This window comes from Lissotriton vulgaris, chromosome 5 (genome assembly GCF_964263255.1).
Source record: "Lissotriton vulgaris chromosome 5, aLisVul1.2, whole genome shotgun sequence".
NCBI classification, from domain to species: domain Eukaryota; kingdom Metazoa; phylum Chordata; class Amphibia; order Caudata; family Salamandridae; genus Lissotriton; species Lissotriton vulgaris.
This window is the reverse complement of record NC_141693.1, coordinates 1,011,287,112-1,011,310,204: the sequence shown is the minus strand read 5'-3', so window position 1 is coordinate 1,011,310,204 and position 23,093 is coordinate 1,011,287,112. Positions and strand designations below refer to the sequence as shown.

Genomic DNA, 23,093 nt, shown 5'->3' with positions numbered 1-23,093 from the left:
ACCTAGTCGGTATTCAAACTCAAAACTGCCTAAAAACGACCTGCAGGACTCAAGGTCAGCTTGCCCTTACTACGTGCATGATCGTCTCGTCCGCTATGGCGCCTCTAACATAACTGTGTGTCATTCTTGGAGTGCGCGTGCGCAGTACGTTGTCCGGTCGATACAGCGATAGATGCTCAAGTTTCACTTGAGTGTGGAAAGGACAAGAAGAGCATTGGTATTGGTTTGATGCGCTTACACTACAGCAAATACGCGAGCCATTTTGAAATAAGCGCATTTCCTCTCCATCATATACGGACAATCTCCGGCGATTTCACATTAAGTGTTAAGGGCAAGAAATTATAAGTGAATGAAAAAAATACAAATATTGGTAAATATTAGCTAACTGTATGGTTGTGAATGTACTAAAATACTTATTTTAGAGTTACCGCCATACTACCCAGCATCGGGAATAATCTGTGTAGATAAAACAGCTGTTTGTATGAAATAGCCTTTTCCTTCGTCCTGTAACGTTTCCTGGTGTCGCATTGTAGATATCTAATTTGCATACCAATTATTCAGGGCGTGACTACTTGAGCGCGCGTGCGCTCTCTCACTATAGGCGTGGGTGCCGGTCTGCCCATGCGCGTGCTGAATCGAAGGGTACCCTAGAAGCAAGTGACAGCCGCAGTGCTCCAGGCAACAGCAGCAGCAGCAGCATCGAGTAGCCATGGCCGCTTATAAGCTAGTACTGGTTCGACATGGAGAGAGTTCTTGGAATCAAGAGAACCGTTTCTGCGGCTGGTTCGATGCCGACCTGAGCCCTTGTGGGCAGCAGGAGGCGGAGAGAGGCGCGCAGGCATTGAAAGGTATCGAGAGATACGTGTATGTTGGGACTTTCCGATGTTCTGGGGCTGTGGAGGGGGCAGATAGGTTTTGAGGCTTAAATATCGGGTTATCAGGCTAACGGAGTGTTTTGTAATCTTTAAGGTGATCTGAGGGACTATGCCCAGGATAGAGGGTCACTGAATGTGTTTCGGGGAACTGAGGGGGTAGGAAGAAACAGGGCATTGGGGAGGAGGGCGGGTGTTGGTCTATATGGTGCAGCGGAGGTCGGCGTGCATCGAGGAGTGGTTCATTGAGGAGGCTGTCGGGTTACAGATGTACACACAGGGGTTCTTTAGGATGAAAATGTGCGACGGGTAGTCTTTGTTCTGAGTGCTCACCCTGTCAAAAAATATTACTGAAAGAGTCCACTCTGGTCTATTTTAATATTTAGACTATAGTTGGAGCATAACAATAATTTACACGCCTTCAAGCAAAGGTGATCTTGTCTATACCTAAACACTCGCCGTCTCGTATGTCAAAAATAAATAAAAGAAAGCTGGTGAGAGATCCTGTGTGCTGGCTGGGGAAGGCTGTTTTGCAACAGCTCCCTACCTCACTATTTCCCCTTCCTTCTCCAATTTGTGCAAGTAAATACTTCACAAAAAACAGTAGGAGTTGAATCATTCAGTCTGCTAGTGTCTCTTGGAGCACTGTGTGTGTCCTCGAGTATGATGGAGGATGGCTAAGTATTCTTTAGAGGTTGTCATCAATGTGTGGGAGGCAGCGTGCGGCATGCAGGTATGCATCACGAGGAGAGGATTTCCAAATAAAGGCTAGCATTAGAGAACCGGGCTAGTTAAGTAAGTAAGAAGAGGATAACCGACAACGCTCGCAACCTTGGCATCATCCTTGACAGCCAACTGACCATGATATGCCAAATCAACGCAGTTGCCTCCTCCTGCGTCGCAGACTCTTCAGATGGATCATAATCTACACAAAAAAAATCATCACACAAGCCCTTGTTTCAAGCCGCCTGGACTACGGCAATGCCCTGTACTCTGGAATCTCCACTCAGCTCATCAGAAGTCTCTCGACCATATGGTATACTGCAGCCAGATTCATCCTTAACCTCCCCAAACAGACCAACTTCACCCCTCCCCCTCACCTCAGGAACCTCCACAGGTTTCCCAGCCCGAAGAGATGCCAGTTCAAGAACCTCACTCACCTACAAAGCTCTACAGATTCAAGGACAGTCCTGCATCAACCATCAACTCAACTTCCATCTTCATGTAAGATACCTTCCTTTGCTCCTCCTCACTCTCCTTCTCACACACAACCTGCATCCGCCGCAGGGGACACGCCTTCTCCTACCTCGCCGCCAAAACTTGGAATGTCACGCTCCTCCACCTCTGAATAGCACCCTCCTTGGCAGAATTCAGAAAGAATCTCAAGACCTGCCTTTTTGACGTGCAAAACACGGCACCCTCAGTACCCAGATACCCCTACGGCGGATGTATGACGTTACAACTCATACTTTTACCACGCATGCCTTTACAACGCGGTTTTTACATCGCAAACCTTTACAACGCATAACGCTTTGGGGCGCTGGATAGTGAAAAGTTTAATTTTCTATTCCAACTCCAGTCCCCGTGGACACTAGGGAAGGTGTTGGATAGAAAATTAAACTTATTCCCTATCCGAGAGCGCCCCCCAGCATAATGCGTTGTAATGGTTTGCGTTGTAATGCCTGCGTTGTAATGGTAGTGCGTTGTAAAAGTTTCGTTGTAAAGGTTGTTCACCCCTACGGCTGATAGTGCTGCGCTATATAAATGCTGGTCGATTGATTGATAGATATTAGAGGAGAATAAGAGCCTAATGGGAGCAGAATGTTAAGTGTCTGGGGAAGGCTTATTTTTGTGTGCCATTTAATTTACTTTTGTGATGCCCTGAAACTGATGTTTTTTGTACTAGGGTTGTCATGCGATCTAGCAGAATTGCAGCTGCTGCCAGTTTGTTTGGTGTGCTAGTGTCTGCCTCCATGTCGAACACCTTGCTCATCATCTGGTCTGAAAAATTGCCATATGCATTGTCGTTCTTCATCCTGATTCTCATTCTTTCGGAAATTGGTTGCTATGGACACTGCACCCCCCTCTCCTCCTAGCATGGGTACAGGAGATCTGTTTATCTGCTTTATTACAACCATGGTTGCCTGCAAAAACTCAGTCTTTCTGGGAGCATCTGCTTAGTTATCTAATGGTGGGCTGCATATCATTTAGCCTTTCTAAAGGAAGGCAAGCCATTTTAACTTCATTATCAAAAATGTGGACGGTTTGACCTTAAAATAAAGGCTTTTTTTACGCCCAGAATAACTCATTGCACCAAAGCAGCTCTCCAGATGTTTCCGGATATAGACTAACATGCGTCTAATAATAATGAACCTACAGTGGTTTGGCGCATTTCAGACAGACCTATTATTTGGGAGTGACAATTATTGTTTGTGGCCCAGACAAAGAAAAGGGACCATGCAACAGAAAAATGCTGTAAGGAAGAGCTACAGAAAGAAACTTTGTAGCTAATATAAGTCCTTCCATCACCATGCTTGATCCGGCTTCACTAGTATTCATTTCCTAAGAAAGGCCGGCAGCACTATTATTCATTGCCTAGGAAAGGCCAACCAGTTGAAGCTTGGAGAACATTGGTGCTAGAAGGAACAAGCATTGGTAAAGCCAATGGGTCTTAATTAGCTGCCAACCCTTTTGGCTTTGCAAATTCTTTTCTTTGTTTTTTTAATGGTTTTTCTATAACTTTATTAGGCAACCTTTGTGTGTGCGTAAACTCCTGCACAAGGAAAGTGAGCCATCAGGAAATCATTTTTATAGTAAAGTAATCCAAAAAAACGCACTTAGATGGCTGCCTATGCATGCTCGTGTGTTTACACTCACGGCTGCCATATTTGAATGTCTTTTACATTTGTAATACAATTCAAAGATGTCTGCCCGTGTACACGCATGTGAACATGTAATAGGCCATCTTTGAATTGGTTTCATTCGAGTTAAAAATATGAAAAGATAGGCGCCCTTGGATTCACATGCATGGACAGCCATCTCGGATGTTTTGTTTGGGGGGAAAAAAATAATAATAAATGATGCGCTCTGATGAAAAGATACAAGCAGCCCATTTGTAGTGTTAAAAAAAAATCCGTAAATAGGTTTTGAGTCAGAACCTGGTGAAGGATGCCACCTTAGCCTTTCGTTAACTCAATAAAAAAATATAATTAATTTGGTCATTTGGGCTCCTTTTTATTTAAAGTGGTAATATACAAAGCAGGTGAAGTATTCTATAGAAATGTTCAATGCACGTAATTTTCAGGGGGTTGATATCATTTATGACTGGCAAAGGATATCAATATGTTTAAAAAGCAAAACTGCCAATTGCATAATTGAGGAGAAGCAAGCTGGGTAATGTATTGGAAAGTACCATTTGCCTGTCTTAGTTTGCATGATCTTGGAGTGACAAATTATGTCTTCACAATTGTGGAAAAGGAGAATGTCTAAATGCATTAATAATTAGTATCCATGGGGCTGTGATCATGTTTAAGAGAGGAAACAACCATACAAAGCATGTTGTGAGACATGCACGTGTAGAAAAGGTACACAAAACGGAATGCAGCGTACATATGCAAGTGGCTTACTACTTTCATCCACCTGCCCACGCGTCTCATTCACCTTCCTGCATTAAATATTTCCCCTCATTAACTCGACACTTTTCAACCACCCACATCCACTGACCCATCTACTCGTACAACCATGCGCATTCAAGCTCGTTCATCAATCACTAAGCACTTTTGCTTATAAAAAGTGAAACCCATGCGCTTTGCCAGTGCCTGTTTTGTTTTTGCTGATGCTGAGCGAAATTGAAAAAAAATATTGGCAAAGTCAAAATTTGTACATTTTCGTTTTGCCAATGCTTTTTTATATAATTAATTGATAAATGTTAGATTAACCCCTTCCACGCTGATGACGAGCTGGGCTCGTCATGGCGTAGCCTCCTCGCACGCTGATGACGAGCCCAGCTCGTCACGTAACATGCGCTTTAAAAAATCTCAGCGTACGAGCGGAATTCTGCTAGCGCGCATGAGGTTAACAGAAATATATCTTTTTCTGAAGATTAACGTCTTTTAACACGTAGGATTTTGAACTAGAGACCATATGAGCCTCCACATTTTATGAGTAGATTACACTGCCCTGTGTCACTGAATGTTTTTGCACTGGAAATCTGCTGTGAAGCCTAAGGCTCCTCAAGAGGGCCCAGTCACCCACCGGAAGTTGTGAGTCACCCCATATGTTTCCAGCACTGTTCTTGAAGAAACAAGTGTTCCTCTTTCCTCATTCACCCAGTCACGTCTAGCATCATTATTACTGTGCTCAGCTTGCAACCCTTTTTCTTTGGGAATACAAATACGTGGTACATGTGCACTATGTGAAGTTTAGTTTTCTTGATATTAAGCAGATTGCTGAGATTTCGTTGGATCTGTAGTGCATGCTTAAAAAGAGATTTTTCTGCATTTGAATCAATCATTCACTCTTATTGGGTTTTTAGCTCTGCAACTAAACTGACCATTTGAGGACTATTAGAAGATAAACATGTAGCATCCATTAAAAAAGGAGTGTTGACACCTACTGGAAAACCTTTAGGACTTATACGCACTTTTAAGGAATTGAGTGCATGACTTCCTATGCAATATAGTAGTTCAATTAAGTTTTCTTATAATTGTATTTATGCTGCCCTATGGCATATCAAATACTGTGTGTAAAATATATAGGAATTTTAGGTCAAGTCAAGTCAAGTCAGAGAATTTATATAGCGCACTACATACCCAGAGGGTCTCAAGGCGCTTAGAGAGGGGAGGAGGATTACTTGTCAAATATCCACGTTTTAAGTTGCTTTCTGAATGCTAGGTGGTTCTGGGTAAGGCGAAGGTAAGCGGGGAGTGAGTTCCATGTTTTAGCAGCCAGGTATGAGAAGGATCTACCTCCCATGGTGGTCTTGTTGATGCGAGGTACAGTGGCGAGGGCTTGGCTGGAAGAACGTAGTTGGCGGGAGGGGGTGTAGAAGGACAGTCGTGAGTTGAGGCATTCTGGTCCGATGTCGTAGAGCGACTTGTGTGCGTGGGTTAGCAGTCGGAAAGTGATTCTCTTATTGACGGGTAGCCAGTGGAGGTCTTTCAGGTGACCAGAGATGTGTTCGTTGCGCGGGATGTCCAATATGATCCTGGCTGAGGCGTTTTGGATTCGTTGGAGTTTCTTCTGGAGTTTAGCGGTAGTACCTGCGTAGAGGGTGTTTCCGTAGTCCAGTCGGCTCGTGACCAGAGCATGGGTGACTGTTTTCCTTGTTTCGGTGGGGATCCAGCGAAATGTTTTTTTGAGCATGCGAAGAATGTTGAAGCAGGATGAGGATACGGCGCTGACTTGTCTGTTCATTGAGAGTGAAGAATCCAGGATGACGCCTAGGTTCCGTGCGTGGTCTGTCGGGATGGGTGCTTTTCCAAGGGCTTCGCCCTCCTTATTTCCATTCTTCAACCATACTTTGGGGGAAGTCCCACCTACATTTTTTGCTTCTAGCTGTTTGTTGTGAAAGACCTATTGTAGCCACTACACTGTACTTTAGGTCATCCCGTTACTAACTGAGCATTGGATGGCTTTCGTGTCCTCATTTCATTGATTCTTATTTGCTGGCTTTCTTTTCTTAACTCATATTTGTCCCTTCCCTGGAGTATAGCTTCTTTACGATCTTTCTGGTTGGATGAGCTGCATTGTTCCAGTGCTCACATTCACGGTCTCGTGTTTCGGCTTTAGCACTCCATTGTAGTGCAGGTGTTTTCTTGCTCTCTCCCCTGTGTTGCGTTACCCTTTTACATTTTTGCCCCCCTGGATCTCTGTGATGATCTCCCAACTAATCCTTTGCTTCCGCCCCCTCCTACTTTTTGATAATTACAACAAGGGGTGGTGAGGGACAGAGTCTCTGAATTAAGCAGAAAGCTCTCACCCAGTCAAGAGATCAGGGCTAGATCCAACACCGTTTTTTAGCTCACTGCACCATCCCAGTTTCAGAACCTGGCTGTATGCAAATTAGTCTGTTCCTGTCCCAGTGCATGATGGGAACAGGGCAAACCAAACTACAAAAGCCAATTCTTACACTGGGAAGGAAACAAGCTCCCGGGGACCGGTTTCTGGCATTACAGCCGTCTTCGGCCCGGTTTGCTTGAATCCTGATGGTGCAATGAGCAAGGGTCTCACATCTGAGAATACCCTTCCACGCTTAGGGTGGACAAAAATAATTACAACAAGGGGTGGTGAGGGACAGAGTCTCTGAATTAAGCAGAAAGCTCTCACCCAGTCAAGAGATCAGGGCTAGATCCAACACCGTTTTTTAGCTCACTGCACCATCCCAGTTTCAGAACCTGGCTGTATGCAAATTAGTCTGTTCCTGTCCCAGTGCATGATGGGAACAGGGCAAACCAAACTACAAAAGCCAATTGACTGATTTGCATATAGCCAGGTTCTGAGCTAGGATGGGGCAGTGAGATAAATAACGGTGATGGATCAAGCCCTGATCTTTGGACTGGGTAAGAGTGGTTTGTTTAACTCAGACACTCTGTTCATCACCACCCCCTTTTTGTAAATCGTTTTTGGCCACTATAGGTGTGGCAGGGTATACTCAGACATGAGTCCCTTTCTCACTGCTCCATCAGGATTCAAGCAAGCCGGGCCGAAGAAGGCTGAAATGCCAGAAACCGGTCCCCGGTAGCTTGTCTCCTTTCTGGTGAAGAATTGGCTTGGTAGTTTAGTCTGCCCTGTTCCCATGATGCACTGGGCCAGGGACAGACTGATTTGCATATAGCCAGGTTCTGAGCTGGGATGGGGCAGTGAGATAAATAACGGTGATGGATCAAGCCCTGATCTTTGGACTGGGTAAGAGTGGTCTGTTTAACTCAGACACTCTGTTCATCACCACCCCCTTTTTGTAAATCCCTCCTACTTTTTGGTCATTTTTCTAATGTAAATCGACCTACAGAAGACAGTGGTCCCTTCTCTGGCACTATCAAAATTTGATCATTGTAATGCCCTGTATGTTGGAGCCCAGCAGTATGTTTTGGGAAGAATCCAGAGCCTGCAAAATGCAGTAGTTCGGGTTCTGAAAAAGATCAAAAAGTTTGAACCGATTTCTAAATCGAGGAAAGAACTCAATTGGCTACCTATTAAAAAGAGAGATGCCTTTAAGGCACTCTGTATCGCGCATAGATCACTATCTTCATGGCCCTAATTTCCTTAAAAACAAATGTTCATGATAAACTCCATATAGATCTCTGCGCTCATCCTCAGCCAAGAAAGTGTCTGTGCTGTGCATTCATAAAGCCTCTTGGGGAGGCAGAAGCTTCTCCTACGTCACCTTTCGCCTCTGGAACCAAATGCCAAAGCCCCTAAGGAATATTTCTAACTTCCTGCCTTTTAGAAAGTCATTAAAAACACGTTTTACCTCTGTAGACTATTAAATGCTGGCTTTCTCCCTCACACTACAGGTCGCTCCAAGACGCCCTAGGGCAGACGCTGCGCTTTACAAAATGAAAATCAAATCAATGAGACGATGGGTAGATTAATGTGGAATAGTTTAATTGTGTGACTAAGTAAATGGAATAACACAGAGTTGAAACGGTAATTGCAAAGTTGTTTCTTTGTGAAAGAAGGTATAGGTAATTTGTGGTATTGTATGTTGTTAGGTGGTATTGTTTGTGTGAAAGCATGATTGACTTTGGTTTCAGTGTATGACCTGTGAGCAATTTGAGGCAATGTTAATACTGCATAACTGGGCGATAAGATCAAGGTAGTACCTAAACTTGAGAATTGCCTACTTAAAGAACAAAATGTGCAATGTTACTTGGCATGCACATTTCTAATAGAGTGGGTAGCAGATTAAGGGATTCTTGGATCCCAGTGATAGTAACTGTGCTCACGACATAGATTAACTCATACATACGCAGTGAGGGAAAGGATAGTAATGGCTACTAATATAAGGCAACAACACCTGCACTGTTTTTCTAGATGAGGATATCTGGGGCCGTATTACACAAAGTGCCCATGGGGCGCAACGATCGTTTGCGCCGCTTTTCGCGCCCCAGGGACATTTTGGTATTACAGAAGGGTCTGCAGATGGTAGTTGTAGTGCTGTTAGCACTCTAGTGGACGCACGTTGCATGCATCCCTACATCCGAAGGCCAGGCGTGGCCTGCGGGGTTGAATAAATGGAAGGCGTGCGCTCGGGCACGTCACTTCCGACTGGCACTAAGTGTGAGGCTCACTGGTTGCTGCTGCGCGCTGCCACCCCTGCGCAAGCGACCAGTCTACCAGGCAGGCCCTGTACCCGGCCCCACAACATTGGCGACGAGCGGAGGGGGCCCAACCCTCGCCTGTACACCTCTGATCGAGCGGAGCAGTCTGCTCGCTCTCGCGGTGCTCACCGCGTGTGACCCGGCGGTTCCACCTGCCTCACGGGAGCCGGCACGCTCCTCCCTGCCAGCCTCCTGTCTGCTGAACGGTGCCCGCCCGTCACCCCACTGCTCCGTGAAGGGAGCGGCTGCCGCCGCCATCGACCGTCGAGCCTCTCGCTGCGACTGGGTGCTGTTTGCCACGCATCTCGCGTGGTACGCGAGGCCTCCGCACCTTGCCATTCCTCACGCTTCTGGAGTGAGAAGCGGGAAGACGCTGTATGCTGAGGCCAGGGGAGGCCTGGTGGAATCCTGGGGAAGACACAGCCGACGCTGGCGGCCCGGACAGTGGACCCTGGTACAGCCCTGACCGCCCCTCACTTGCCAGCCACGAGGCACGTGGGTGGCAAACACAGAAAGAGGAGGACATAGAGAATAACTGCATTCAAAGGTACGCACCCTGCCGCGGCCCCGCGCGGGGACTTGGGTGAACTGGGAGCCTGCCCTACCTACTATTGGGAGTCGCCACCATGGTGGATGCTGACGCTGTGGCACCCATCATTAACATTCCATTCCAGCACACTGCTGCTGGTGTCCTACCCCCTTTCAGTGAGGCGAGTGATCCATCCACGGCCTCGCCCCGATGGAAAATTTGGCTGGAGAGGTTAGAGAACTACTTCGTGGTCACAAGGGAGACGGATGACGCAGTAAAAAGGTCCCTACTGCTCCACTACGCAGGGGACGAGGTCTTCAGACTTTTCAAACTCCTCCCCAACCCGAATGCGGCGACCACCTATGAGGCTGCAGTCACCGCCCTCAACAACCATTTCGACCCCCAGTTGAATGTAGACTTTGAAGTCTTCAAATTAGGGCAAGCCCGCCAACGGGAAGGGGAGTCCATGGACCAGTTCCACACCCGTGTGAGGGAGCTGGCCAGTTTCACTGATGAGGACCAGCCAAGGGCTATACGACGTCAATTGATCCAGGGGTGCCGAGATAAAACACTAAGGGGCCACATCCTGCGAAAACCGGGGATCTCCCTGGAAGACATCCTCATCCTAGCTAGAGCTCACGAACTCTCGGACGCCAGAGCGACGGCCATGGAACAGGCCCTACACAAAACTCCCGCCAAAACTGAATCCGTCAAGATAGAACGTGCTGACGCGGTACGTCCTCTGACACGTAGCCAAGCACAAAAGGGATACCGGAGTGACCCGCCTCAAGCTCGCTGCGGGTACTGCGGCCATGAACCCCATGCGGCCAAAGACTGCCCAGCCCAAGGACAAACCTGCGGGAATTGTGGGATCCCAAATCACTTTGCGTCCGTCTGCCGGAGGAAGAACCAACCCAGGAACCCCAAGAAGCCATGGACGCCCACGAAAGCCGTCCGCCAGCTATCACTAACAGACCCGCCCCCGGAGAGGACTGCAAAGCATCTACCAACAATCTATGACGATTCGGACTCGGAGGATGAGGAAGCGTATGTGATCTCCTTTGCCCGGGAACTGAAACAGAGACGACGGCCGCAGCCGACATGTGTGGTACAAATGTGGGAGAATGAGGTAAAAGCTATCATCGACGCAGGCGCCACCGTCAATGTTATGGGGCTGCAACAATTTAACAAGCTACGCCCTCGTCCTGAGGTCCTACGTTCCAAGACAAGGATTTTCGCCTATGGAGCGGATACACCACTACCTCTAAAAGGGAAAATTGTGATACCTATCCGGGCAGATGAGACAGAAATAACAGCAACTGTACACATAATTGACCGGGAAGCCGACACCTTGCTGAGCAGCCACACGGCTGAGGACCTAAAACTGATCGCATTCGCTAACCGTATCAGAACCCATCAGGTGGATGAGCTGCTAGAGCGCTTCCCTGAACTGTTCAAAGGACTAGGTTGCATCAAGTGCGACCCCATTAAACTCCATATCGACAAGTCTGTCACCCCCACAGCACTACGTCACCGGCGGATACCTTTCCACCTGCGGCCGCTAGTGGAAAAAGAACTCGAAAAACTTGAGAACCTGGGAGTTATCGAGAAGGTAACAGGGCCCACCCCATGGGTTTCTCCCATGGTCATAGTCGAAAAGCCCAAGCAGCCGGGCGAGATCCGCCTATGTATCGATATGCGGCTGCCAAACACTGCCATCAGAAGAGAAAGACACTTGACGCCCACAATGGACGTCATTGTGGCCGACGTAAATGGCTCGAGATGGTTCTCGAAAATCGATCTCAACGCAGGCTACCATCAACTGCCCCTCGCAGAGGAAAGCCGTTTCATTACTACATTCAGTACGCACCTGGGCCGCCGGCGATATAAGCGTCTCAACTTTGGAATATCCTCGGCGGCGGAGGTATTTCAAAATACCATCAGAGAGCTGTTGTCAGGTCTACCGGGGGTAATTAATGTCAGCGATGACATTTTAATACACTCTGCCACCGCGTCTGATCATTACAAACATCTACGGGATGTCTTGAAAAGACTGAGCACACATGGAGCAACCCTCCACAGAGACAAATGCCAATTCTTTCAATCTTCAATTGAGTTTTTTGGTTACGTTTTTAACCAAGAAGGGGGTTCAAATCGACCCAAGGAAGTCCAAGTCCAGAAAGGATGCTCCAGCGCCGAAATCACCAACGGAGGTGAGGAGTTTCCTTGGGATGGCTACGTATTGTGGCCGATTCATACCAGGCCTGCGCAGTGAACCCCTACGAGCACTCCCGAAAACGGACTCCAAGTGGCAGTGGGGCCCGAAAGAAAATGAAGCCTTCCAGGGGATAAAGGATGCCCTACTTGAAAATGCGACGCTGTCCTACTTTGACCCCGCAAAACGGACCGAAGTGGAAGTGGTATACAGACCGGGAGCCAAAAATCCGGCCGACTACCTGTCGCGCCACCCGCTGCCTCAAGAACCGGAGCCCGTTGACGATGACTGCGAGGAATACGCCCAGTGGGTAGCACTCACATCCTGCCCCCAATGCATGACCATCGAGGAGATCAAGGAAGCGACAGTGGATGATAACCCGTACATGAGGTCGCTGCAAGCTGTACGGGAAGGATCCTGGACCAACTACCTACACCCTCCTGACACCTGGGCTGCATCAGACAAGGAAGCCCTCACGAAGTTCTGGCACGTCCGCCACGAACTCAGTGCCACGGAAGAGGGTGTACTGCTGAGAGGAACACGCTTGGTGATACCAAAACGCCTCAGACATCGTGCCACACAACTTGCGCATGGCGGCCACCAGGGCTCCACGAAAATGAAGGCACGCATGCGTGAAAAGGTGTGGTTCCCTGAATTGGAGGCAATGGTGGAGGACTACGTGAAAAACTGCATGTCCTGCCAACTGACGAGTGATCCCGAGAGGCCACCCCCGATAATCACTGAGGAAGCATGCACAACCCCCTGGACCAAAATCAGCTTGGACTTTGGGAGTTTCCCGGGGGAGGGACACTCATTGGTAGCTATTGACTCGTACTCCAAATACCCCCTAGTTGAGAGGGTTCCTTCCACCTCATTCACACACGTGGGGCCGGCGCTAGAAAGACTGTTCTCCATGTTTGGTTACCCGGAGGAGATAAAAAGCGACAATGGACCACCGTTCCAGGGAGAGGAGTTCGCCACGTTTTTAAAAGCCAGAGGTATCACCCACCGACTCATCACACCCCAATGGCCGCAAGCCAACGGGGAGGCTGAAAGATTCATGCGGACCCTCAATAAGATGTTCCGGATAGCGGTGGTAGAGGAGGCCGATCCAGAACAAAGACTACATGAGTTCTTAAAGGGAATATCAAGGAACTCCCCATTGCACTACCCAGAAGAGCCCGTGGTCCCTCATGTTCCAGGGCTGACGCCGAGACCTCCTTCCTGTGGCCCCGGAGCCGGCGCCGATTCCGAATAACATGAGTGAGACTCAGGAACGCCGACGCCGAAACAATCAGCGGGCGAGCCAGCGGCGCAGAGCAGCACCACAACAACTATGTCGAGGAGATCGGGTAGTCATAAGGAACAGACGCCCTGGAGGAAAATTTCAGACCTTCTACGAACCAGGCCCATGGACTGTAACGGCCACAAAAGGGACCATGGTGACTGCTAGAAGAGAGGGGGAGGAGGTGTCGAGGAACACATTGTGGTTCAAAGTGGTCCCCTCTGGGCCGAGGACGAACCCAGGAGTCGCGGATGGAGTCAATGAGTCACCCCGAGCGGCGACACAAGAGGAGGTAGGTAACTCAACAGCTGACACCCGAGGGCCAGTGCCGGAGTCTGAGTGTGGAACCCCAACCATGTCCACACCTATCAGGAATCCATCCCGCAACAGAGAACAAGGGCCAGATAACATCCCACGGTACAACCTGAGGCCCAATCCACCCCCGAGTCAGAGACTAAAAGACTATGCCTGTCAGCTGAGACCCTGAAACCGTCATCGAAGGGACACGCAAGTACAGAGCAATTTATTAAAAGTGGTTATAATGTAATGGACACTTCTGGTCTGGACATTTTGCAAAAGTTTATATAGTTGGATAGAGATGTAGTGCTGTTAGCACTCTAGTGGACGCACGTTGCACGCATCCCTACATCCGCAGGCCAGGCGTGGCCTGCGGGGTTGAATAAATGGAAGGCGTGCGCTCGGGCACGTCACTTCCGACTGGCACTAAGTGTGAGGCTCACTGGTTGCTGCTGCGCGCTGCCACCCCTGCGCAAGCGACCAGTCTACCAGGCAGGCCCTGTACCCTGCCCCACAACAGTAGTGTGGCCCTTTCTGTAATACCGATAGGGCTGGCGCACATAAAGCGCCAGCACGATCTTCAGGGGGCATTCCCTCATTTGCATTGGAGAGTGCCCCACGTAAATGAGGAAATCCCTTTGCCTCTGCACCTGTGTCGTATTACAGACGTGGGCGCAGAGGCAAAGAAGCTCTCAGGGGGCGCACTGTCCTTGTGCCCACTGAGAGCAGCCCTCTGGAGTCACTAACTGCACTCTCCTGCAAGAGGATCTCTGATCCACTTTAAGTGCAGGTGGGTTGCCACCTACACTAAAAATACAGAACGGCTTCAAAGCAGCCGCTTTGTTTTTCACATGAATGCACTGCCCCCAGGGCAGTGTGAGTTCGCGGCTGTTTTGAGGGCAGTACATTCACCATAATGCAGCAAATTTTCCTTCATTGCGCTTGGGGCACCTTTTGCCTGGTCCAGTGAAGGAAAATGCGCTGCATGTATATTGGGGCTATTGGTGCAGGAGCTTACTGTGGGAGCATGTTTGTTGCATTTTCTTTTCTTTTTATTGAATACACATTAAACGTTGACAGTTCAGTAAGAGAATGAAAGCTTATACATCCATGCTTCACACTACAAACTGCCTCTTCGGGAGGCATATACAATTATTACAGCGAATTGTGGTCAATTGAGTAACTTGTTCCTCATTCTTTCTCAACTAGTGTCTGATGCCGAATCAACAGGAGGTGGAGTGCAGATATTCCCTCTGTATTTGTTCCACTTTCCCCATACCCGCTCCCACTTCTTAGGGCATCCTCTGTGTGTATATACTGCCTTTCCCGACACCATAGCTCTGTCCATATCGTTACACCACGCTCAATGCGTTGGAGTAACTTGTGCTCCCCAGTGTTTGGCGATGTTGCGTTTTGCTAGCATACCTAGTGTTGCCCAGTCTTGCGTCGCATGGTTGAGATCTGTCGATTCCCAGATGTTTAAAAGACATCTCTTGGGTTCTGGTGATACTGTAGCTCCACAAACCTGTGTGAGTGTATGCATAATTGCTCCTCAATATGTTTGTTGCATTTTCAATGCTGTTTGCCAATTTGAAAGGACCCAAGCAAGATCTGACTCCTGTGATGACAAACAGCAGAAAATGTGCATTTTTTCTTTTTTTTTTTTTGTTTTTTGTTTTTTGTTTAATACAGCCCCTTTCTAAGGTACCTAGCAATAGAAAATGCAGGGAAAAAGTTCTGTGGGTTGATAAAATGTAACTTGCATAATTCTTCTGTCCTCCCTGCCCATCATTGTCCCGCCATTCTGATCTCTCTTTTATTGGAAAATGTTTTTTTTCTGACAATGTTGCTTGGAGTAATTACCGTTTTTGATTGCTGGTAAATTGCATGTTTTTGTTTCTTGTTTGTTTTCTAGATGCAGGTTATGAATTTGATATGTGCTACACTTCTGTGCTGAAGCGGGCTATCCGTACCCTATGGATTGTTCTTGATGGCATTGACCAGATGTGGCTACCTGTAGTGAGGACCTGGCGCCTGAACGAGCGGCACTATGGGGGGCTAACTGGCCTGAATAAGGCAGAGACTGCAGCCAAACATGGCGAAGAGCAGGTGAAGATATGGAGGCGCTCATTTGACATTCCACCACCACCCATGGACCCAGATCATGCCTACTACCAAACAATCAGCAAGGTGAGACAGAGTATAATGACACCTGTCCTCGGATACGTGCTTAATTATATGCAACTTGTAATGTGGGCCATTTGAACTGTTTTTTGGTTAGCTGTTCTTTGTGGCAACATATTTCTTCATGATTTGCTGTTATCATGATATGTGTTGTTTTGTAGTTTGCAGTTCTGCGTACCACATTTTTATTGTTTGGTCCTTTCCTAATCTGTAAGGCCAAGCAGTGTTGCTTTATGTTCTCGTTTATAGGTCCCCTGCTTATCACTTTGTGCCTTGCTTTTTACCCATATTTACTGATTTAACGTTTTCTGTTACATGGTGCCTGTCCATCTGTGTTATTCTAGGGATTGTGCTTATCTGAGACCCATGCTCCCTAATATGTTTATTTTTCTGACAACTGTGCATTCAAGTCTTAAGGTCTTTTGATCCTTTTTAGAACTGTAGTTCTAGGTAGTGTATTTTTCCCTTAACCGGAATTACTTGTTTAACAAAAGGCTTAAAAAACAGAAAAGCTATAATTTTCCTACGATTGAAAAAGTGCCTCTCTCCAATAAAACCTGGCCTAGATTTAAACATGTATGTATAGAGGCATTCTGCCCAAAAGTGAAAACATAGTTTCCACCCTCCTCGACAGGCAGTAAAATGGAACATCTGAAAGTGTTCAACACGTTACAAAAAGGTAGAACTTTACCAGATAGGAGACTAAGAACTTCAACACTGAAAATATGGAAACCGGTCTTCTTTTATGCGCATGGTGTTGGAACAGGAATGTCTCCTGCATGATAAATGAGCATGTGACCTGCAAAACTGATATTGTGACTTTCTTTGTTAGCCCAATCTCCATCCAAATCTAGCATGTGCGGCAAGGCCTAAGTCCATAACCTGTTCTGAGACTTGGAAGCACTCTCCAGTCATGCCCTTTTTATCGACCATAGGGATGTGTATTAAGAGCACTGAACATATCCTTTTCCTGCAGTAGTGTGATGGCTACTGGTTCACTCATGTAGTTCAGTTTGAATGTGACTCCCAGATGCCTACGCTGCATTCCTGGAGTAGTTCCACACACTGAAGTGTGGTAGGTTGGGAGACAGTGTTCCTTTTAGATGACCTTTTGAGCAGAGGATGGCTGATAGTCCTTCGAACTATTGCTCCAATTGCTCCAATTGCTCCCACTCCACCACTCGGTAGTGGAGTGAGGAGATGTCCCTGGTTAATGGGGAAAAGCCCTACAGGAGCAGCCCTGCCTGAGGCCTGACCTCTGGCCAGTGCAACCACCCGGAGCGGCAACCTGTTTCTTTCACATATTTGCAGCCAAGCCCAGGCCACCGTTTGCACCACCACAAGACCAGAGTGGGTCTGCAGCCTTGTAACTTTACGAAGTATAGCGGAGCTGGAGGGGCCGTTTAAATTGCAGGGAAGCACCTAAAGACATTGTTTGTCCCATGTCTCCTCTTCGAAACGCCGGCGTCCACATGGATATGCAAATTAAAAAGGACTTCTAATCCCATCATGCACTGCTCTATTACACACCTGATTCCTATCAGTGCTACCTTGAAAATAAAGATGGGATTTTCCTTTGTAAAACTGCTGGTGTTCCTCATTCAGTATGACAGCCGTCCAGAGGAAGGGAGCCATCCCGAAACGCGTTGGCGGCGCGTTAATGGGGAGATGTCCTGCAGGAGCAGCCCTGCCTGTGGCCTGACCTCCGGCGAGTGCAACCACCCGGAGTGGCAAACCTTTCTTTTGTATTTTTTATATATATATATATATATATATATATATATATATATATACACACACACACACACACCTTGTTTGAATATTGTTCATAGAGCCTAATTAATAAATTAGAGAGTCAATCCACACAACATATAAATCTTTAGTAAGGTATCTAACCAGGACGATGAGTTTTGAAGGTAACTTTTTTCATCTTTGCATTGTGCTATTACAAATCATCTGTTTCGTGCTCATTAAAAAGTTGTCTGTTCATCACACATTTGTTTGATTTAGTCATAGCTTAAATTTCGTTAATTTTTATTTATTTTCCAAGGATCGTCGTTATGGTGATCTAACCGAAGATCAGCTACCAAGCTGCGAGAGCCTGAAAGACACCATTGCTCGAGCTCTCCCTTTCTGGAATGAGGAGATTGTTCCACAGATTAAGGAGGGCAAGAGAGTTCTGATTGCAGCTCATGGCAACAGTTTGCGAGGGATTGTCAAGCACCTGGAAGGTTTGTAGAGTTAATGTTAACATGCCAGGAAAATAACACCATCAGAGTGACTTTGCCTATCAGTCATGTGAGGCTCTTTTCTTCTGCTCAGTCCCTGAAGCAAAAATTTCAAACAAAATGCAACTGTTTAATGATTTTAAAAAAGCAGTGATGTGATGAATTTAATGCAAGTCACTTATGTCAATATTTGGAGGCTCCACTTCCGGGTACCATCAGCCAGTGGCGACTAGTATCAGGGCAGAGTAGCGGGGCAGGGACAGCGACGAGAAGAAAAAAGAAAAGACAACCACGTAATTTGCACTCACCGTATCGCCGACCTGGTGCTCTTCTGCTGCACTGCACAGGCTCCCAGACTCCCCTGCGACCAATCCTGACTTTGCTCTCATGCATGAGAGCAGCATCAGGATTGGCACGAGGGCCCTCAGGTTGTGCTCCCAGAGAGACTTGACGCCTGGCCTTGCATGTCTCCAGCAATGCAGCTTGGCCAAACCGACATGCACACTGACAGCAGTGCTGGAACACTCCACCTCCAGCATGTCATAGTCTGCCACGCCCCAAGACTCAAAAAAAAGAAAACAATAATAAACCTGTGTTATCGTTTTTATTTTTTTAGTTTTGCTGCTGGTGGCAATGCAACTCCGCCATAAGGGAGGAGCCACCGCTGCCATCAGCTTGCATTTATATACACCCATGAATGATGGTAATACTGAGATTGCTGTGCAGCAGATATTAACGGCCCCTACAGAGCTGCTGATGTTTTGGTTTCACATGTGTCTCAATTGTTGTTTTTAAGCACAATTCTTTTTAGGTCGAGCATAGTGCAGCGCACATGCGCTGCTCTTGGAGAGGGCCTCTTGAAATCACTCCAGACTTTCGCTAAACTCGTGTATGTGTGGCTTTTTATTTTCCACACATTCTATTGGCCTTTGTGGGTGGCTTTCAAAAATGAAAGCACGCAATAGGCCAATGGCGGGTGCATGTCCCACCTTTTCTGTAAATGTTCACTCTCCCGGCCTCCTGCTGTCGGAAGCGAGCACCGGCACGCAGGGTGCCATCTGTTGGGGATCATGTTACTTTCGCTCAGACATGTCACTTTCGCAGCCGCGCATGTCTTTTCTGTGTGTTCGCATGTGTATATCTTTAATTCCATGTTACTGTTTCCAGGCGTGTTCGTGTTTTGGTGTCTTTCATAAACTGGCAGACGCATGCGACTACTTTCCTTTAGTTGTAACAGTGTCGGTTAACTCTACTCTGGGTCGTGCTGACCGACGTTAGCTGTTTTGCGGGGAGCAAATCTGCTACTTTCGCCTCCACAAACTACTTTTTCTCCTCCCTCCGCTCACCCCCGAATCCTATTCTCAGGAGATTTTTCCATGGCATGAACAAGGTTGGTGTAGAAAGCCCGAGCATTGCCCTTCAAGTAGAACCATTATCGTTGTTTTTATTTACACTCAGCCTCTGACACTGCAGTAGCCCTGTCATAAACGTTACGCGGCTTACGGATGTGTCACTTGTTAGGCTCACTGGAGGAGGACATACCTTTCAGAAGAACTCTTACAAATATCACAATAGTGGAACAGCAGGTATCGGGCGCCGCTCTCGCTACCACTCCTCCCGGTTTCATGTTTATTTTTTTAAATTTATGCACTCTTACGCTGCTCTCCCTACCACGGCGCCCGGTTTAATTGTATTTTTTTTTTTTAAATTATCGCACTCAGACGCCACTATCCCTACCACGGCGCCCAGTTTCATGGTCTACATTTTTTTTTTTTTTTTAAATTTATGCACTCGTCCTTTTGCGGCTGTGCTTGTCTAAATTGTATTTCCTTCTCCTCTATTACTCCTGTGCACACTCGTCTCCGGTCCCAAAAGCGAGACTTATTGGCTGCCAATGCTTGTTTTTTAATGGTCCCTACTAAGAACTCTTCAAATAACTATCCTTGGCCAAACTGAGCGATGGAAAGAAACTATTGAGTATGAGTCCTCTCAAAACACACTTTCCCACAAGTGCATTCTTACAATCAAGACGATGCAGTGTAGGAATATGAAAACCATACAAATATCTGCCAGTGCCCAATTGTCTTGTGACCTAGTTAAACTGGCACGGTTTAAGAAGATATTAGTTAAATTATGAAATCTGATATGTGTTCGAGATAGTGTGGTCAAAACCCTGTAAATCCAATGAGTGAACATTGACTGAAGGAATGAACTTCACCACTCTACTACATTATTCCCTCCTTGTTCTTTTTGTGGGGTTTTACCTAAATATTTTCTAATTTTGTTTGTAGTTGGCTTAGAAAATAGCAGGAAAGGTGGAGGAAAAAATATCACATTGTAAGGAATTGATATTATGAGGATAGGACTAATGCATTGACCATCAACAAGTCTCAGACAAGAATACTTTGAGGATTACCTAAAAAAAAGTTGCACTAGCTATATATAAGTAATCTCACAAAGGTTTGTGTGCAGTTTCAGCATCTTAAAATTATTGCTCGAGACTGTGTATCACTGTACTATGAATAGAGTACATTAAAATGTTCTTTAAACCGTAAATATGTTAAAATTAAATTTTGAGGCATCGGAGTAAGAGTGACAAATGACACGGGAGATGTTTGTCAGAATGAAAACCATGTATTTATAATTGTTCTGCTTTAATTGTGCTCTCCGTTCCTAGGTATGTCGGAAGAGGCGATCATGGAGTTGAACCTGCCCACAGGTATCCCCATTGTTTATGAACTGGACAAGAATTTGAAGCCAATTAAGCCCATGCAGTTTTTGGGCGATGAGGAGACTGTCCGCAAGGCCATGGAGGCTGTTGCTGCCCAAGGGAAAGCTAAAAAGTGAATGTGGCTCATGACGGATACTTCCTAACCTTTGCATCCACCAAGCGCCACGAGCTTAGGAACTCTAAGATACAGATGTTTGCGTGACCCTCCTTTAAAAAGAAAAGTAACTTGGCTAGAACAAAAATGCTTGCACACATTACACCTCATGAGACTTGAGAAACAGCACCTTCATTCATGCTAGAATGTTTGTTCCAGACACATGCCTAACAGTTCTAGTTTGCATTGCCAGTAATGCATAGATCTTTGGCCAGTATTTACACTTCAATACAAATTGGGTGTTCTTTTCATATCACATATTGACACCATCAGTGGGGCATTGAACTTCCCCGTCTATTTTAAATACTTGCACATCGTAAGATCAGTATCGACTTACTAAACCAGTAACACTCAGAACGTGTTCCATACAGTTGCATTCAGTGGTTAGGCCAGACAATTTGCATTCTGGGTGATACAGCTGCTTAAGATGGTTTATTGAACTATTTAAATTACTGGTATTTTCGTACTTGCAGGGGTTCATTTAGGTTCCAGTCTTGTGATTAAAGACACTGCTGCGAGGGAGGCTGTACATTTTAAATGGTTTTCAGCAGGACGTTTGCTATTTATTTAGCTTCTTTGTACAAGAAAGAATAAACCATTCCTTTTTTGTTGACCCAATAAGCAGTTTCTTTTTAAATATTTATATTTGAAATGTTTGCATGTCAGATCATTAGCCACTTCTAATTTATATGTTCTTTCTACTGTTCACCTTGAGTGAATACTGTTTTTTTTAATTTTGGTTGCAGACCAGATGCATAACTTTTTGAAACCATGTTCTTATTTACAGCACTTACTTCAAATGGAATGTTTGCTTTTGGTCTGAAAAGAAAATGCACTGAAGTGACTTTTATACATGCACCTAGTACACTTTTCTCAACGGTTTATTCCTTTCCAGTCGCACATTTAAACCAATAACCTTAATGTCATTTGGCCAATGTAGTAAAAGAAGCGCACAGAGGAACCAACACGTTAGACCTGTATTTTGGAATTCTTATGCATTGTTGTAACCACATTTCATTCCCTTACTGCTGTTGAGTGGAGCACATCAAGATACTGTATAAATGTGTAGGTATGTGCATTGTTCCTCCGGGTGCTAGGTTTTCTCTCACTGAGCCTACACCATTGGTCTTTGCCTGTTTATTAGACCATTTAGTGAGCAGAGGACTTTGCACTCAGTTTACTGTACTTGAATTATTCCAATGCAGGTTTATTTCTTCCTTGTTCTTAATCAGTCCAATAAAAGAGTGATGTGCAATAATATTTGTGCAGTGGTCGTATGTTGTCCTCTAGTTTAACGTTGTTAAATGGTGACATGATTGCAAAATTGTCCGGTATACTTGATACATATCATAAAAATGGCCTACTTTTTCTGTGTTGGATATGGTACATGTTCATTAAAAAAAACTCCAAAGCCCCTTATCAGATTACAGCATTTCAAATGAAATTAAATTTGCTTGTATTTTATTTAGATCACGAAAAATTATTACTCCAAAAACTGTTAGCATTTGTTACATTTTAAATGACAGTTGGCCAAGCAAAAAAAAAAGGCCTGGTGGAATGCTAAAATTGGGTATATAAAAATACCTTTACGTCCCTCGTCCTAGTTAGTACATAATAAGGTGAAATCCCACCTCCAAACCGGGGAACCAAGAACAGGAATGCTCAATAAACCCCTTTCACCCTCAGCTGGGCACTGTAAATGGACATAGTTTCCACAGACTCTACCTGTTTTTTAGGTCTCGTGGCGTTGAACAGCGCGTAAGCGCTGTCTCCGCCAGAGATCTATTGTCGCTGGGTCTGCTTCCCAGGAGACAGCACCTGGCCGTGGGCATCTCGCAAAAGGCGATCGGCGCAGGCCACGCACGCACGAACGCGCTCGCCGTGGCTGTCTCCTGGGAAGCGCAAACATACACAGGCACACCTCCCCCTGCACGCATGCACAAGGCAGATCCTTCTCCTACCTGGCGGCCAAGACATGGAACTCCCTCCCCATCCACCTTCGGCTGACCCAGGACCACCTCTCCTTCAGGAAGCAACTGAAGACCTGGCTGTTCGAGCAGTAGCGGACCCCTTCACCAAGCGCCTTGAGACCCTTCCGGGTGAGTAGCGCGCTATACAAATGTCATGATTGATTGATTGATTGAATATGCCTCCTTTTAACAAAACTGAGTATTTGGCTATTGTTGACGTTTGTATATTTTTGCAGGGGAAGATGCCTAGGAGGGTGTGTGCAGCTCTTGTGCCCATAGGCCTTTCCTTGGCACCTTTCTTATACAT

At 46.3% G+C, this 23,093-nt stretch overlaps 1 protein-coding gene across 1 annotated transcript; it reads left to right on the top strand.

Annotated features, from left to right (window-relative positions):
* The first annotated feature begins 559 nt into the window (after positions 1–559).
* On the top strand, positions 560–22,074 carry PGAM1 (phosphoglycerate mutase 1). The gene is made up of 4 exons (XM_086922630.1): positions 560–848; positions 15,435–15,709; positions 17,754–17,934; positions 20,609–22,074. The coding sequence occupies exons 1-4, from the start codon at positions 710–712 to the stop codon at positions 20,776–20,778; spliced, it is 765 nt and encodes a 254-aa protein (XP_086778756.1). The 5' UTR covers positions 560–709; the 3' UTR covers positions 20,779–22,074.
* The last annotated feature ends 1,019 nt before the right edge of the window (positions 22,075–23,093 follow it).

Bases quoted from the DNA above. Each gene is read 5' to 3' on its own strand.
- PGAM1 (XM_086922630.1), top strand. From the start codon at position 710: ATGGCCGCTTATAAGCTAGTACTGGTTCGACATGGAGAGAGTTCTTGG. The intron at 849-15,434 runs GTATCGAGAGAT...TTTGTTTTCTAG, and splicing joins AGGCGCGCAGGCATTGAAAG to ATGCAGGTTATGAATTTGAT. The intron at 15,710-17,753 runs GTGAGACAGAGT...TTATTTTCCAAG, and splicing joins ACTACCAAACAATCAGCAAG to GATCGTCGTTATGGTGATCT.